The 18199-nt window shown below is 44.4% G+C and overlaps 1 protein-coding gene across 1 annotated transcript in view; it reads right to left on the bottom strand.

The window, feature by feature from the left end:
- RFX4 (regulatory factor X4) overlaps positions 1-18199 on the bottom strand; it is a 151561-nt gene that overhangs the window by 111322 nt on the left and 22040 nt on the right. The window contains exon 2 of the mRNA XM_040990981.1: positions 14279-14365. Coding sequence (XP_040846915.1) covers positions 14279-14365 — 87 coding nt within the window. The remainder of the gene's footprint in view (positions 1-14278; positions 14366-18199) is intronic.

Raw genomic sequence — 18199 nt, 5'->3', positions numbered from 1 at the left:
GTGCACCGGGCTAGACTGGGAAATTCTGCATTTGGGACAGGGTTCTCCACTCTGCTTCCACAACACTGCTTGCTGATTGTTTCACATTGCTTAGGCTACTACAACAAAAGGCCATGGGCAAGGGGTGGGGTCGGGGTGTGGCGGTCTAGAAGCAGCAGACACTTCTTGCTCACATGGCTCTAGAGGCTGGGAAGTCTACATCAACGAGCCAGCTCATACAGGGTCTGACAAAGTCCCGCTTCCTGGCTCACAGTGTCTCCTCACACCAGAGGGGTGAGAGAGCTCTCCAGGGTCTCATTCTGCTCATGAGGGCTCCACCCTCATGATGTCACGGCCTTCCAGAGTGGCCACCCCCCAGCTACAGCCACGTTAGAGGGTAGGATCTCAGCATGCAAGCTTGGACAGGGGGACAGGAGCATCTGGCCCACAGCAGTGCCTGGAACCTGAACCATCTGCTCATCTGGGTTGTCATCCTGCCAGGCACAGCCCTTGCTCACCTCCGTCTCTCCCAGAGGAAGGAAGACATGATGAAAATAATCCCACTTCAATGCTGAGATTTGCTACCTCACCTCAGCCAATGTACAAAACAATAAGACCACTGAGGAAGGTAACTTGGGCCAAGTTCTTTACCTCATGTTATTGCATTTCATTTCCACGGCTACCCTAGGAGAGAGCCAGGTGACGCCTGTGGCACAGGGACTTCAGAGCCTGAAGAGTGCAGCCTTCACAGGCGCCGGCCTGATCACCAGGGCCATCCCCTCTCGTACAGCAAGCAGCTGAGGCTCAGAGAAACGAAGCAGCTTGTCTGAGGTCTCACAGTTAGTGGGGAGGCAGACAGCAACCTAAACCTCCCCGTCCTCACACACTTACAGGCTCCAACTCTCTTCAAACCTGCAGCTCCAGACTGAAGATTTTAGAGGACACACAATGGGGTCTTCGAAAAGTTTGTGGAAAACGTATATTAAGAAGAAAATTATGCATAGGTTTCAAATACTTTTACACTGAAATAAACTTATCTCTTAATTCCATTTTGCCATGAATTTATTTGACATTCCTCATGTATTATATGGCTAATCACTTCTTTTCTGCCTTTATGTTGACTGAATTCATCATATTTGGAAATCTATTCTACAGTATTTCCTGGTCTGAACCAGTTTGGTGGGAGGGAGAATGTCTCTAAATTCATTATTTCTCTTCAAATCCCAGGAAATCTTCGTTTATGTGGGTCTTGAGTTTCACTTTACAGTTCTAATTCTATTTCCTTTTATTATACTGAGTTGGCTGCACCTGGCAAGACCTCACCTGTTGGGAACATGTGGCTGCCAAATATGTCACCCCACCCCCATCTACCCCTCAGCCTCTGCAAAGGGAACCAGCTGATGATCGGGGTACCTGGTACCCAGGTCTTTGGCAGTGGGCACCAGCTGCTGGCAGCCAGCCTTCCTCCCTGTGGGAACAGGACTAAGTCCCAAACAAAACAGTGATGTTGGCTGTGCTGCCTCCAGGGCCTCCACACGTGCTTCACTTCTGCTTAGGGTGCATTTCTTCACACCCTTACAGTAAGAAAGGGCCCAACTTGGATACTCAACCCAAAATCCACAAAAGAAAAACATGGGTGCACTTTACCACATTAAAAAAAAAAGCTAAACTAAATTTTCTATTTGGGACATCAAGAGAATTCCCCTAATTACAAGATGACTTTCTTGGGAAAACTGTAAGATAATGCTTCGGTCCATCCCCTCCTCCCTCTCCCTGATCCACTGGAGAAAAGAGCTTTCCTAAAACCAGGAGAAACACAGGCAAACACCAAATCAGAAAACAGGCAGGACACGAGACATGCAGTTGATGGGGGAATATTCCTGAACAATAGAAACACGGGTCTCTACCATCAAAACTAGAAACTATACTAAGGTAATTTCTCACCTAAAGATTGCCAAAACCCAAGCCTGGACCACAGGCCTCTGTTGTACAGCTGTGAAAAGCAGGCATCTGCCTACCTATAGCCTTCTCACAGGGAGGGTCATGGCACAATCCACTCCAATGTACACACCTTCTAGCCAGCAACCTTGTGTCTGAGGTTTGCCCATGTACCCTTGGACATACACAGCAGGACACATTTGCAAGTTGTTTGTTGCAGCTTGTCTGTGATAGCAAACAGCCCAGATATCTCTTCAGTTTCCTCAATTATGATACAAGCTTTCACTGGAACACTATGCAGCTATAAAGAGAGAACTACACCAAAATAAGAACAAGGTCGCTCTCTATGTCCTACTGATTTGAAATGCTCCAGGGTTTATCAAGGATGTCTTGTCTCATCAACCAGGTTAAATACCCCATCCCCCCAGGAGCCTATTTTATAATCCTTTGATTTTTGAACCACATGAATGTGCTAGCTCTCCAAAAATATTCTAATTAAATTCAAACAAATCAAGAAAGGAACAATCTGCTAAAAGTCTGGAACTGCCCAAATCTGGAAGCCAATTATAAATACTCATAATATTGTATAAGTTATCATTTATTTTGATTCCCTAATGCCCACATATGAGGCAGTCTTCACAACGTACACGGACAATGTCATGTATGGACAGATTTCTAATATTTAAAATTTAAAAATTGTGCCAATATCTTGGTGCAAAGACTTGAATTGCATTTTGTGTTCTTTTCATTTTTGACACCCCCTTGTATGTAACTGAGGAGTCAGGCGTGGGTCTATGGTGCGCTGGAGTGACCCAAGTGGAGGCTCTGGGACGCATGTGAGAAGGAGACCCTCATTTTCAGCAGGTGCATGGGGAGGCAGGACAGCTGGTCAGGGAGAGGAAGTGTAGCACATGGTGACATGGTTGACATGGCGGTGAGCAAGCAGAGATGCCAGAGCGAAATCTAACATCACAAGTTCAGTGCAGGGGACATCTGCCCCAAGTGCCCAGCCAGGGCTAACACTGCAGCAGACACCCGCTGAGGGTCAGCTACGGCAGCTTGGAACCCAGCCCTCCACCCCAGTCCTCACCACCACTCCAGGTGCTGTCTGAACCTGCCTGCTGTCGACACCGTTTCGGCCAGCACTGTGATAGAAGCATGTGGCAGGTCCTCACCACCCTGGGCTCCCTCCCCCCCCCCCGGAGAAAACCACAGCCCTCTCTGTGATAAATAAAACCACACAGCCCCTCTCATCTTCTGTATACTTACACATATATATATATACTATACACAATTATATAAGAAAATATGTAATTACCAATAAGGTCTAACTACATTTCCTCTTCTCTGGAGCTTCTTTTATGATGTTACAAGGCCGTAAATTGAATTTTAAAAAAACTAAGACACACTTAGTAAACAAAGCACAATGAGAGAAGTAAGTTTCACTTCTACATCCCCAAAATGTGAGGCTGGGTTGCTATGATGATGAGTCATGCTCCGTGACCCTCTGAGAGTCCAAGTCACACCATCATTGGATCCACAGGCTCCCCTACCTTGTACTGTCCATGTCGGCCATCACCATCACTGAGCTGGGAATGGACAAGGGCAAGGAAAGGAGTGTGTGCTCAGAAAACAGGAAGTCAGGAAAACGAGAGAACTGTGAGAGGACAGGAGGACCAGAACATGGTGGGCAGTAGGGGAGCCTTGGGAAAGATAGAACCCAGTTCCATGCATCCACCACACACACACACACACATACACACACACTCTCTCTCTCTCCCTCTCTCAAACACAGTTACACACTCATTGACACTCTTCACATACTCACTGTCTGATCATCCCTGGAGAGAAAGAGAAAACTTGATACCCTGCCCAGAATCTAGGAAGAAGGCAGAATAATTTGACTTCAATATGAAGGAAATGGTTACTTTTAAGGCTAAAGGATGGGGCAGCTCTGGGGGCCGTGGGGCTTGCTCTGTTCCCCAGGGAAGGAAACGGGAATCCCACGAGGTTCCTGTTCTCCAGATGCCTTCTCCCCTTCCCCAGCAGTCGGAGTCATTTCCTCCATTGCCTTCATGCCAGCCTCATCTACAGCTTCGTTCCTCCAACCTGGATGATGTGCCTTCCCAGCCCCACCCCAAGCACACAGAAACTCCCATAGCAACCCAGCAAGTGGTACTTTGACCTGTCACTCTTCCAATCAGGTTTGTTGAATGAGGTGCACTAGCCACTAAATTCTAAGCTTCTCTTTGGAATCCAAGCCCTTCCACATTCCCAGCCTGTTTCCCACGATTCCTCGGTCTCTTTGTTCAGTTCCATGTAGAACAACTCTGAGCTCAAAGCCAGCCTTGTGGTTTTCTCTCCCCATCCCTGTTACCACCACTGCAGGAGCCACATGGACCCCATGTCACCTCCTTCAAGATGCCCTCACCACTCCTCCTCCTACCCTGTGCCTCTCCCACTGCTGGAGTGGAGCACCACTTTTGATGCAATAAGGTATTAAGAATACCATGTATTATTTGAATGAAACTGAACATGCATGGTCTTGTATTGCTAATATTCAGGTGTTTGCCTTAACTTCCCTTCTTGAGAGCCAGGGACCCACCGCAGAGAAAGAGAACAACTCTAAATTCAAGTTGCTCAACTTCCCATCCAGCTGCCTGCTTGTGGCCTGAGAAAGCAGTAGGGGGTTGCCCAAAGCCTTGGGTCCCTGCACCTGCATGGGAGACTGGAAGAGGCTCTGGGCTCCTGGCTTTGGATTGGCTCTGCTCTGGCCGTTGTAGCCGCTTGGGCAGTGAACCATCAGACAGAAGATCTTCCTCTCTGTCTCTTCTCCTCTCTGTATATCTGACTTTCCATTAAAAATAAATAAATCTTTTTTAAAAAAAAGAAGAAGTGTAAATAAGCATTTGAAAGCTTTTGACAGCCACTGGTGGAGACAGGGCTGGATCCGAGACAAACCTTTAGGGAGAGAAAAAAAAAGCAGAGGCAGCTCTACATTCACTTGAACTTTTTACCTGAAGAGCTTTTCAAGCTGCTACCCAAGGAAACAGAATGCAAGCAAGGAGTGGCAATTTAGTGAGCTGAGGGGATTGAAGGAAGGATCAGGTGGCAGAACAGAGGGCCACACAGCAGGAGACATGAACACTGCACTCAATGCCTTCCGAGTCCTGAGCCCATTCCTAAGCTGCACATGTTGAGTGAGAAACAGAACTTGAGGAAAAACAGCCACTGAGAGGCTAAAGAGCCAATCCTTGATTGGTTTGGGTTGGTATCCAAGCTCGGTCATTGGAAAGGGAACTTGGAAACTCCCAGGAATTCCATGAAGTGCATGTCTCAGGAGTGAAGATCACACCCTGGTTGTGTGGACAAAACTGAAACAGATCAGACATAACCAAGGCTTGACAGGAACAAGCAAGTCTGCGGGTTCTCTGTCTGCCTGCTAAGACAAAACCCTGAGACAAAACCATGAGAGGATGTCAATCACACACAACCAAAGACTTCAATTTGCACAACGCCCAGCTTCGGATCAAATCCTGTGAGATGCTACCAAAAAAACAAGACTAAGAAAAATTTTTAAACCTACATGGATCATAGAAATAGACCCAGAAATGACTGATAGAGTTATCAAGAAGGAACTTTAAAATAACCATGTTAATATGTTCAAGGAGATGGAGAAAGAGATGGTCAAAACATAGGGAATGATAAACAAAAGACTTTAAAAGTGGAGAATATCAACCAAGACTTAGAAACTACAAAAAGCAAATCAGTAGCAACAAACAGACCATCTATCATAAAAGAATACAGTAAGTAAAATTAAGATCACTTCGATGGGCTTAATAGACTAGACAAGATTGAAAATGAGTATTGAGAACTGAAAGGTAAACTATTAAAAATACCAAACTGGAGTACAGAGTAAGAAAAATGAGCAAATCAGAGTAAGATACAAGAAACATACAAGGTACAACTCAAAGACCTAATGATCATATAACTGTATTTTTAGAAGGAAATGAGATAGAAAATGGGGTAGAAACAAATATTTAAAGAGATAATGGTGAAGAATTAGAAAAATTTGATAAAAGTACAGATGCAGAGTTCAGTGGTGAAAATAATATAAGAAAAATATAGCTGCCATACCTATATATTGCACATCCTTGTCAAATCATTGAAAACCAGACCAAAAAAAAAGTTCTTAAAGGTAGCCATAGAAAAGAGACAAAAACACATTGCCTTTGCAATGTATTTGGTGATTAGCTTTTCAGTAGACACATTTGGAACCCAGAAGACAATGGGATGACAGCAGAGCCTCGTGTATTTTATTAGCAGCAACTGCATCTTTTAGTGTGGCAGTTGAGACGCTGTTTGGGATGCTCACACACCATCTCAGAGTAGGGAGGGCTGAGTGCCTGCTCTGCTTCAGAGTCCAACAGCCTGCTCCTGGGTACCCTGGGAGGCCTTGCAGACAGCCACCCACATGGGAGACCTGGATGGAATTTCAGGAGTGCTTGACTGGTTAAGCATCTAGAACTCAGTCAATGTAATTCACAACACTGAGACTAAAGGGGAGAAACAACACGGCAGGTGAAAAAAGATTCAGAAAGTGCGTTTGTTAATATTACACATCCATTCAAGAAAAACCACTCAGTAAATCAGAAGTAGGAAGCAGTTTTCTCAATAGGATAAGGAGTGTTCACAAACACCACAAACACTCTCATACTTAATGGTAAAACATCAGTGCTTTCCCTCATTGAGGTTAGGGACAAGGCAAGTCCTGCATTGCCACTCCAGCTCAGCATGGCCCTGCACATACCAGCAGGTGCACTAAGGCCAAGGAAAGAAATGGAAATACACAGAATACAATGAGGACTAAAAGAAACCAAAAATGAAACCAAAATCCTCATTATTTTTAGGTGACATGCTAATGTTCATAGAATATTTAAAAATGAAAACTAATGGGCAGTAAGTTTAGCAAAGTGGTTGGATATATACCATCATCTGTAGTAATCATGTTTTCATCTACTTATAATGAATAATTTGAAAAAAAATAATATTTCTATTGCAGTGACAGGTGTTTGGGAATACAGCTAAAGAAAAATTTATGAAACCTGTACACTAACGTTTACAAAGCACTTCTGCAAAAAGCTAAGAATGATCTGACTAGACAGAACTCCAATACCATGTATATAAATGAGAAACATGATATTGGTACGATGTTAGCATTTCCCAAAATTATTGTAGAGTTAAGGAAATCTCAGTCCAAAATGCTAGGGTTTTTTTTCCTATATATGTGAAAATTCACAAGCTAATTTTAAAATCTGCATGGAAATGTTAAGAATGCAAAGGAACCAACACAATCCTAAAGAAGAGGTCTTATGATACTAGATAACTTCAATTTCAAAAGATGCAGTAGGGCCCGGCACAGCACCCTAGAGGATAAAGTCCTTGCCTTGCACACATGCCAGGATCCCATATAAGTGCCAGTTTGTATCCTGGCTGCTCCACTTCCCATCCAGCTCCCTGCTTGTGGCCTGGGAAAGCAGTCGAGAACGGCCCAAAGCCTTGGAACCCTGTACCCTGTGGGAGACCTGGAAGAATCTCCTGGGTTTAGATCAGCTCAGCACCAGTCATTGTGGCCACTTGGGGAGTGAAACAGTGGATGGAAGATCTTTCTCTCTGTATGTCTTTCTCTCTGTAAATCTGCCTTTCCGATAAAAATAAATCTTTTTTAAAAGTTCAGTAATCAAGATGTGATATTACCCTCTCAAGAAAAATAAATAAGGGCAATATTTCACAATAGCCCAGACACAAACCTCCATTTCCGTGATCTGCCAACGTATGACAAAGGTGCCACTGGAATTCAGCGAGTAAAGAATGACATTTTCAACAAACAGCACTACAGCCATCGCAAATCCATCCCAAAATAGAACACTGGCTCTTTCCTCACAATATACACAAAATCCCAGCCAAACTGTTGCTTTGCATAAAAATAACATCTTCTGATCTTGAAGTAGGAAAAATTTCTTAATAGGACATGTAGAAACACTAGCTATAAAAGCAAAACACTGATACCCTTTATTGGAAGCAAGTACTTCTGTTCACCATCAGTTACCACTAAGAAGACAGAAAGGCAAGCCACAACCAAGACATTTATCTACTTTTACCTAACACGTTTCCTGTTCAGAATACAAAAACAAATTGCCATAGAAAAGATAAAGAATACATAATTTTAAAATATGTATTTATTTTTACTGCAAAGACAGATATATGTAGAGAGAAGGAGAGACAGAGAGGAAGATCTTCTGTCTGATGATTCACTCCCCAAGTGGCCACAACAGCCAGAGCTGAGATGATCCGAAACCAGGAGCCAGGAGCCTCTTACAGGTCTCCCACGTGGGTTCAGGGTCCCAAGGCTTTGAGCAATCCTCTACTGCTTTCTCAGGCCACAAGCAGGCAGCTTGATGGGAAGTGGGGCTACTAGGTTTAGAACCGGTGCCCACATGGGATCCTAGCGTGTAGCGTGCAAGGTGAGGACTTTAGCCACTAGGCTACCACCCCAGGCCCTGGAAGCATCTTCTAAAGTAAGATATACATCTACCTTCTGAAGTTCTAATCCTGGGACTATCTCAGCAGAAAAGTTTATATTCACGCAAGACATATAAGAATGTCACCAATGCGTCTCACAGTCTTCCAAAGACAGAAGGAACACTCCCAAATTTGTACTATGAGGGCAGCACTAACATGCTATCAAATTTACCACCAGAACACTACAAATCAATATCCCTTATAAATATTGATGCACAAAGCCCTAAACAGAATACCAGTGGACAGAACTCAACAGCTTTGTAAGAGGATTATACACCAGGACCAAGAGGGAGGGTTTTGAATGTAAAGATGGTTCAACATATGAAAATCAATATAGTATCATATGACAGAATAAAGGGGAAAAGTCCACATGATCTTCACAATAAATGTAGAAAAAGCGTTTGACAATAGTCAATACTATGTCTTAATAAAAACATTCCACAGAGAAACACAAACAACATAATAAATAATAACCATCTATAGAAAAGCCTATAGTGAACATCATATTCAGTGGTGAAAGACCAAAAGCCTAAGATCGAAACCGAAAACTTGGAACAAGACAAAACTGCCTGCTCTCAGCACTTCTGTTTAGCAAGTACCAAGGTCCTAGCCATGTGACTAGCCAAGCAAGAGAAACAAGACTCCAAGTTAATAAGAAGTCAAATCATTTCTGTTCAAAGGTGACGTGATATTTTCAAAATATCAAAGATTCCAGACATATACAAAGAAACGTTTAGAATAAGCCAATTCTGCCCTCACCAGTATGAGCTGGAATTGGGGGGTGGGCTGGGCCTGTCCAGGCTATAGCACCCAGAGGCAAATGCCAAGATGAGGTGGGCCATGTCAGATTGGGCTGCAGTGCCCAACCAGCACATGTGAGACCTGGGTGAGGAGGAGGAGAACCCAGCAAGGGGGCTGCAAGGGGCTCCCCCTGCTGGACCACCACGCCTACTAGTAAGCATGAGAGCTGGGATTGGGGTAGACCAGGCTGAACAGGGCTACAGCACCTGCTGGCCTCATGTGAGCTGGATGGGGAAAGCTAGGCTGGTTGACTATTCCTATTGGTCCAAGAATAAGCCAGAAGGTGTTGGTTTGTTGGGCTTTGCCACCGCATCAGCTGACAGATGCTGGCATGGGGACCAAATTCTGCTAAAGTTAAACTGCAGAACCACCCAGAGAGTGAAAGATCTGGGCATGGGAGTGGGCCCATTAGGGAAACAATGGGCCCCTCCCCCTGGATTGCCACTCCGATGGTGAGCATGAGAACCAGGACTGGGGCAGGCATAGCTAGAGAGAGAATGGCATCCACCAGCACCAGTGTGGTTTGTGTGAGGGCCAAGTGTGTGGTGGGCAGGATCAGGCTGAACTGCAACACCCATTGGTTTGTGTAGAACACAGGGCTGGAGTCAGAACTGACCCAGCAATTGCAATCACCAGCATGTGCAAAAGTTGATTGGAGTGACAGACTGTGCTGGATGCTGCATTGGCAAGCACACACAAGAATCAGGTCTGGGCTCATCTCAGATGATGTTTCTTTGGGGATCTCCCCAACTGAATCACTGGACTCAGAACCCCAACCACGTATCAGGCTGGACTGCAACACCCATTGGTACATGTATCAGAGCTGAGCCTCTTGAATGGCTTAGATGGAGCAGTGGACAGCATATCCAGGTGCAGATGGAGGATATGGTAGTCCATTGGAGCCTGCAGAGGACAGCTGGTACCCTAACAGAGCTCAGAAGACAGAAGGACAGAACAGATTGATCAACTATCCCAGCCAAGTGTTGGCAGTGAATACCTGGACAAACAGAGACTCTATGATGGACTACGCCAATCAGTGGATTCTGGAGAGATTTTATTGCACTTGGAGTGGTGGGATTGGTAGTAATTCAGAACTGTTAAACTATCAAAACCTCTTGAGTAGGACCCTTGGAGTATGCCCCATATTGGGAACCATGGCATGGCATCAGGCATGGAGGTGTTGGGGAGGATGGGTATGGCTTCTCCCTTAACTCTCCCCTTCCCCCAGATACAAGAAGGAAAAACAAAGAATGTGGAAATAATGGTCACACCCATCCTCCCGCAGCCCTTGATCCTTTGCATCCTAATCACCATGTAAAAATCATCAAAAAATCTTATTAAAAAATAAGACAATTCCACAAAGTCTCAGGATTCAAAATCAACACATAAAAATCAGTTGCATTTCTACATACTTAAAACAGCTGAACAGTGAACAGAGAGAAAGATAGGAGAACTGTTCTAAGGGTTGGTGTTGCAGCACAGCACATGAAGCTGTCCCCTGTGACGCTGGCATCCCAGATTAGAGTGCCTGTTGGAGGCCTGACAGCTCTGTTTTATATCCAGCTCTGCCAAGGTGTTTGGGAAAGCACCAGAGGACGGTTCAAGTACTCGGGCCACTTGGGAGATCTGGACGGATTCTGGATTTCTAGCTTTAATGTGGCCCAGCCCTAGCTGTTGCAAATAGTTGGGGGTGAACCAGCAGTTGGAGGCTTTCTTTTTCTCTCTGTACCTCCTTCTGGCTGTCTTCAAATAAATGAAAGATAGATAGATAGATAGACAGATAGATAGATAGATATAGATATACATCTATCTATATAGATAGATATCCTATTTATTTATTTATTTAAAATATTTTATATTAGCATCAAAAAAATGAAATAGTCGAATAAAAATAAGGAAGCAAAAGATTAACACACAGAAAACTATAAGATGTTGTTGAAAGAACAAATATTTAGCACATTTTGTATATATTCTATTCTTGGGTTAGAAAACTTAATAAAACATGTCCAAATAAATTCAATGCAATCCCTATTAAGAAATAAATGAATTTTTTACAGAAGTAGAAAAATGTATTGTAAAATTTATATGAAATTTCAAGGGACTTGAATAACTAAGATGGTTTTGAAAAAGAACAACATGGGAGATCTCACATTTCCTGATGTCAGACCTTACTATGGAGTCACAGTGTAGCACTGGCATGAAGTAGACATACAGACCAATAGCATAGCATAGCATAGCATAGGATAGGATAGGATAGATGGATGTAATCGAATAAAAATAGAAATAAAAATAGAAATAGAATACAGTAGAACAGAGCAGAATGCCTAGAGATAAGCTCTCACATACCTACATGATCAAATGCTTTTTTTTAGCAAGAGTGCCAAGATTACTCAATAGGAAAAAGACAGTCTTTTCAACAAACTGTGCTGAGGAAACTGGATATTTACATACAAAAGAATGAAGCTGGTCCAAATCTAACATTATAGACAAACATTAACTCAAAGAGGATTATGACCTAAATGCAAATTCCAAAACAATAAGCCACTTAGAAGAAAACAAAGCAAAAGCTTTACAACATTGGATTAGATGATTTCTTGGATATGATTCCAAATGCACAGACAACAAAAGGAAACAAATAGATAAATTTTCGTCAACATACAAAATAGATATCAAAGGCTTTGTTTTTTAAAGAACAAAATCAATAGGGTGGAAAGGCAACCCATGGAATATAATAGCAAAACACAAACCATTTGATTTCAAAATGGCCAGAGGTGCAGCAAGTGAAGCCACTACTTGATTTGCCTGCATCCCATGTCAGAGTGTTGGGGTGAGGACTGACTACACTGCACCTGCAGACCAGCTTCCTGCCCCGTGCCTTGGAGGCAGTGAATGATGCAGTACTTGAGTTTCTGCCCACCATGTGGGAGATCTGGGCGGGATTCCCGGCTCCTTGCTTTGGTCTGGTTTAGCCATGTCTGTCTCTGTCTCTGTCTCCCTCTCCTCTCTCTCCCCGCCTTTCTCAATCTCTGTTTTTAAAAAAACGCAAACACATCTTAATAAGAAAAATGACCAGAAGAATTAGACATTTTTCCAAAGAAGGTATTTTCCAAAGAAGATATTTAAATAAGCACATGGAAAGATGCTCAACATCACTCATTAGAGTAACTATTGTAAAACAAACAGAAAATAAACACCAAGGCACTAGGAGTCACCGACTAGTGGAGTAACTGGGGCCTTCAGGTGTTACGGCCACAACAAGGAACATAACTGGTGGGAATGCAAAGTGAGGCAGCCACTATATGAGATGTTTTGCAATTTTTCCAAAAACTAAACATAGAATTACTGTATGACCCAGCAACACCACTTTTGGGTGTATGTCCCAAAGAACTGAAGGACAGGACTGCAGATTTTTGCATTTCCATGTTCAAAGCAGCAGGACTCAAAGTAGCCAAAAGGCAGAAACACAAATATCCATCGGCAGACCCAAGCGTAAAGAGAAGTGTGCTCTACCCACATGTACAGCCCACAGAAACAAAGGCTATTTTGACACATGCAACAGTGTGGGCTAACCTTGAAGGCAATATGCTAAGTGACTTAACGCACTCACAGAAAGACAAACACTGCATGACTCTACTTACATGAGATAATGTAAAACAGGTTCCTAAAGTCAGAGAGTAGAGACTGGGGGAAAAGGAGACTAGGGGAGTCCCATGGGTGTATGGTGGTGATAATTTTACAAGGAGCTGAATACATTTAAGCTTTCTGAGTTGCACACATAGAACGATGAAAATGTTAAATTTTATGTGCTGTGTACCTTACCACAATAAAACTTAAAACTATACTTACTAACAGATGCTTTAATCTTAGCAAAAAAACCTGAACTACCCATCAACACATAAGTAGACATGTAAATTACAGCCTATTCATACAGTGGAATACTACATAGCAATGAAATAGTTAACATAGGACTATTACTACATACAACAACATGGATGAATCTCATAGAAATTATGCTAAGTGAAAAATGTTATATACAAAAGAAAACAGAGTGCATGATTCCTTTTATATGAAGTTTCTCAGACAGACAAAACCAATGTGAAGTGAAAAAAGCCAGGGCAGTGCTTATTGACGGGGTAGGGGAGCTACAAATGTTCTATATCTTTCTGTGATTAACAGATGAACACAATATGTAAACAAAGTCATCAAACCATTCTCCTACGATTTGTGTACTTCACGTTCAACCCACCTCAAGTTTATACAATGAGGTAAAATGGTGATGACAGAACGACAGTGCCAAAAGGAAGCTGTTGACCACACCTTACAGATCCCCTGGGGCACTGCAGAATGAGGGGGCCTGGGCTCTTGGCTTTGAGGTGACCGGACTAAAGAGATGAGCTGGCCAACCAAGGGTGAAAGGCACTCTGACCTTGCTGGGGATTGTGTTCCTAGTAAGCTCCTCCCTTCTAGTTTTTAGTGCTTACGGAGCAAAGACAAGTGTCATGCAGTCAGTGGTTTGTCTTAAGCAGAAGGGACTCAGAAGCCTGCTGTAACTCAGGCAAGGTGTGCACACAGTTAAATCTCCCCACTGCCCCCACCTCTCTAGCCCAGGATCAAGAATGACTTTCTAATTATGATAGTGAGGACACTTGTGACTGCAAAATGACAATCCCACAGTCAACTGTAAATCCACTTCAGGAGGGATGGCTTCTCTTTCAGGGTCCCCCACTGCCCATGGGGAGTGTCTCTATAATGGGGTCTTTGGGGACCCAGGCTGAGAAAATGACTCTGCCAACAGCATGGTCTTGCCATGGCTTTGGTGTCCATGTGCACCTGCTCAGATTCGACTTCCTGCTACGGAATGCTGTAATGCGTAAATGGCTTAGAGTGTGTCTTGCTCCAAGTGGTTCCCCACAGCCCCTCCTGTTAGGACATTGGCTGTGTCCGGGATGTCATGGAAGAATGAGCCTCAAGCACTTACTTTCATCATTAGAAACATTTCCCAGAGATGTGTGACTGGAATAACGTTTGTTTTCACTTTCGTTGAGACATCTTTCAATCCAGCTCTCTAAAACAAAGAGAAAGAAAAAGAGAAATCATTAGATTGTTCTTGGTCTTTCAAAAATACAAAAGTTGTAAATGCTCATAGTCTTTGATATCATCTCCTCCCAGACCAGAAATGAAAGAGCTTCTTGGAAACCCCACCTGCACCTAAATGATTGAACATGACACTACCAACCGAGGCTTCTCTTTCCTTGCAAAAGACTCATGCCTGCGAAGTCAGCTGTCAAATGGAATGGGGGCAACTGATCAAGATTTGCAGACTTGCAAACTAACAGCAAGGAAAACAGAACAGCAAGTAAGACCTGGGGGGGGGGGGGGGGGGGGCGGGGCACTGTCTGAAATGGAGGAGAGAGAGGAGTCATGCCTCTCGCCTCCCTTGGCCCAGTGTGCCTGGAAGGGACTCTTCTAGACACAAATGTTCACACCAGCAGGAGGAGGCAAGCAGCAGAGCAGCTATGCAGCACTTCCAGAACGTCATGGACAACGGGGGTCTCATCCAATCCCAGAGACCCCAGGCATATTTCTCTTTTGCAATAATGCTAGTTTTATTTTCTGAATCACCTTCTAATTGTTCATTCAGTGACACCAGCTACAGTACACTCAGTTCTGCTGCAGTGCTTGTTTGGAAAGCATCAAATGTGTTCAAGCACCAAGTGATATTTTAGGGGACAAAGCAAGCTCCGTGTTACCTCATCTGTGTCCTCCACAAGAAACATTAGGTGAATGCAGGAAACTTTAGTTGAACTCAGTTCCATAGATATGCAAAACTACACACACACACACACACACCCTCAAACATCTACCACTTACTACCTACCACTCACCAACACCTTCTCAGACAACCCGCTTCTATCATTTTATGTAACCCACTGCCGCAACCTTTTCAACACCCACTTTCAAAAGCTATCTTCAGAGGCTTTGGTGGTATACATGCTAATCCTCTGCCCTGTGGCATCACCGTCCCAAATGAATGCCAGTTCTACTCCTGGCTATTTCGATTCTCGTCCGGTTCCCAACTGATAGGAAAGCAGTGGAGGATGACCCATGGCCTTGGGCCCCTGAACCCACACGGGAGACCTGGAAGAAGCTCCTGGTTTCCAGCTTCAGATCAACCTAACTTTAGCCAATGCAACCATTTAGAGAGCTAAGCAACAGAAGGAATACCTCTCTTTCTGTAACTCATTTGAGTACAACAAATAAATCTTCAAAAAATAAACAAAAAGCTATATTAAGATCTCTTCCAAGGTGAATTGCCAGTTAGCACATTTGTGTGTCTCTAATCATTTAACACGTACAAAATTATTCTATCATTTATAGGTTACTGTCTTTTATGTACCATTGACAAACCTCTTGAGTATCACGCCCTTAAACTTGCTTTTCCATTAAATTCTGTAGCTTTTTAGTAAAGATTTATTTGAGGACCCAGTGCAGTAGCCTAGCAGCTAAAGTCCTTGCCTTGCACATGCCAGGATCCCACATGGCACTGGTTCTAATCCCGGCAGCCCCACTTCCCATCCAGCTTCCTGCTTGTAGCCTGGGAAAGCAGTTAAGGATGGCTCATGGCCTTGGGACCCTGCACCTGCCTGGGAGACCCAGAAGAGGCTCCTGGCTCCTGGCTTCAGATCAGCCATTGAGACCACTTGGGAAGTGAATCAACAGAAGATCTTCCTCTCTGTCTCTCCTCCTCTCTGTATATCTGCCTTTCCAATCAAAATAAAATCTTTAAAAAATTTTATTTATTTGAAAGGCAGAGGGGAAGGGGTAGGGAAGGAGAAAAGGAGAGGGAAAGAGGAAAGGGGAAGGAGAGGAAGATGGGGAGAGAGAATCTTTTCTCCATTGATTCACTCCCCAAATGTCCTCAACAACGGACTCCACCCTGATCTCCCATGTGGATGGCAGGCATCCAAAGATGGGGGCTGTCCTCCGCTGCCTTCCCCGGCACCTTAGCAAGAAGCTGGGTCAGAAGTGGAACAGCTGAGATTCCAACTAACACTCTGGGGCCCAGCAGCGTGGCCTAGTGGTTAAAGTCCTCGCCTTGCACGTGCCGGGATCCCATATGGGCGCCAGTCCTAATCCCAGAGGCCCTGCTTCTCATCCAGCTCCCTGCTTGTGGCCTGGGAAAGCAACTGAGGACTGCCCAAACCCTTGGGACCCTGCACCCATGTGGGAGACCCTGAAGAACTCCTGGCTTTGGATTGGCTCAGCTCCAGCCATTGCAGCCACTTGGAGAGTGAACCATTGGACGGAAGATCCTCCGCTCTGCCTCTCTTCCTCTCTGCATATTCGCCTTTCCAATAAGTAAATAAATAAATAAATGAATAAATCTTAAAAACAAACAAACAAACAAACCAGCACTCTGATAAGGAATGCTGGTGTCACAGGCAATGGCTTAACCCACCGTACCACAATGCTGGCCCTAACTCCGCAGTTTGGGTGCAGTTTTGTGTGACGTGGTCACTTGTAGGAATGCACGTGGTTTTGCGTAGTTCTGACCATACCCATGTCCATGTGCTCGTACACAGTGTGGTCTCATGCTGCCTCTTTTATAGTATGGGAACTAGCATTTACTAGAGACCTATTTTAACATTCCAGATCCTGTACATACGTAATCTCATGGATTTCATCCAATCGCTTTCTGAAGTGCTTATTTCGGCAGCACATACACGAAACAAGGATTTTAACATCTATTTTTCCTAGAGAGCAACTGAAGCGTGGAGGAAAAGAACACGAGTTAACACCTCAGGCCACAGGACTGCAGAAAAGAACCGGGTCTCTAAGCAAGCTCTGCCGAGAGCCGGAAAGCAGGCGCAAGCAGCAGGGTGGAAGGCTGGACTTCTCCTTTGTCTAGGATGTTCTATCCCAACAAGCTGCTCTTTCAAGAGCTGCTTCCAAAATTGTAAATAAGCTGGGGGAAAATATCCAAGGGAGGAACAAGGACCAACTTGTGGAGGGGGATATGGAAATCTGGTACTTCCAAGGAAATACTGAAGAGCAGAGATTCAAACACGCTCCCTTCCAACTATGCAATGTGCTATGTAGAAACAAACAGTTTGTGGGCTTCTCCAGCACCGAGTGTTTCTAGATATGTACACACACCTCCACCTGCTCCTCCTCCCACTCCCCATTTTATCAGGAATAGGAACCGAGAGAAATACTCTCCCTCCTCCCTACTTGCCTGTGTCCACATCAGGCCTACTGAAATCACAGCTTTTGGAAGGACCCATCACATACTTGCAGGTGAGAAACCTCAGTGATTGGCAGGACATCTCTGAAAAATTCACAGCAACATTCCACAGGGGTACGCCAAGACAGTGCAGTACCTACCCACAAGAGTTCAAGGCAAGTTCAGAGTTTCCCCATAGTTGCGGGGAACCTCACCAACCTGCTGGCCAACCCCAACACTGGAGAGAGATGAAAGAAAGGGTATAAGACAGAGGAGTGGGTAGGAAGGGCTGCGAGAAAGAGAGAAGATGTTTTGGCATGCGAGCCTTTCTGCCACTCAGTGCACCTGCTCAGGTTTCTGATGCCATAGTCTCTGCCTGACACCCCACTGCTACCTAGCTCTGCCTTCTGGTATACCCAGTGATATCAGAGTCTCACTGGTATCTGACAGATATGAGAAGTGTGCCTCCATTTTTCTGCACAAATGATCACACTCGTTTCTGCTTCTTTGCCATCCGGGCCACCTGCTCCTGGATGTCTTCCAGTTCATCAATGTTCCTGTGAACACCTGGCACCATGGGTCAGCTCTGAGGGTCTAGACGGTGGCCTGAGTAGCAGAACCATCACTTAGTCATCCTGGATACTTGGCATTCTCAAGCACTCTGGACTCCATGCC

The sequence above is a fragment of the Ochotona curzoniae genome, unplaced genomic scaffold (assembly GCF_017591425.1).
Source record: "Ochotona curzoniae isolate NIBS_2020 unplaced genomic scaffold, NIBS_Ocur_1.0 contig_1014, whole genome shotgun sequence".
Classification (NCBI taxonomy): domain Eukaryota; kingdom Metazoa; phylum Chordata; class Mammalia; order Lagomorpha; family Ochotonidae; genus Ochotona; species Ochotona curzoniae.
This window is presented reverse-complemented; position numbering and strand designations above follow the sequence as displayed.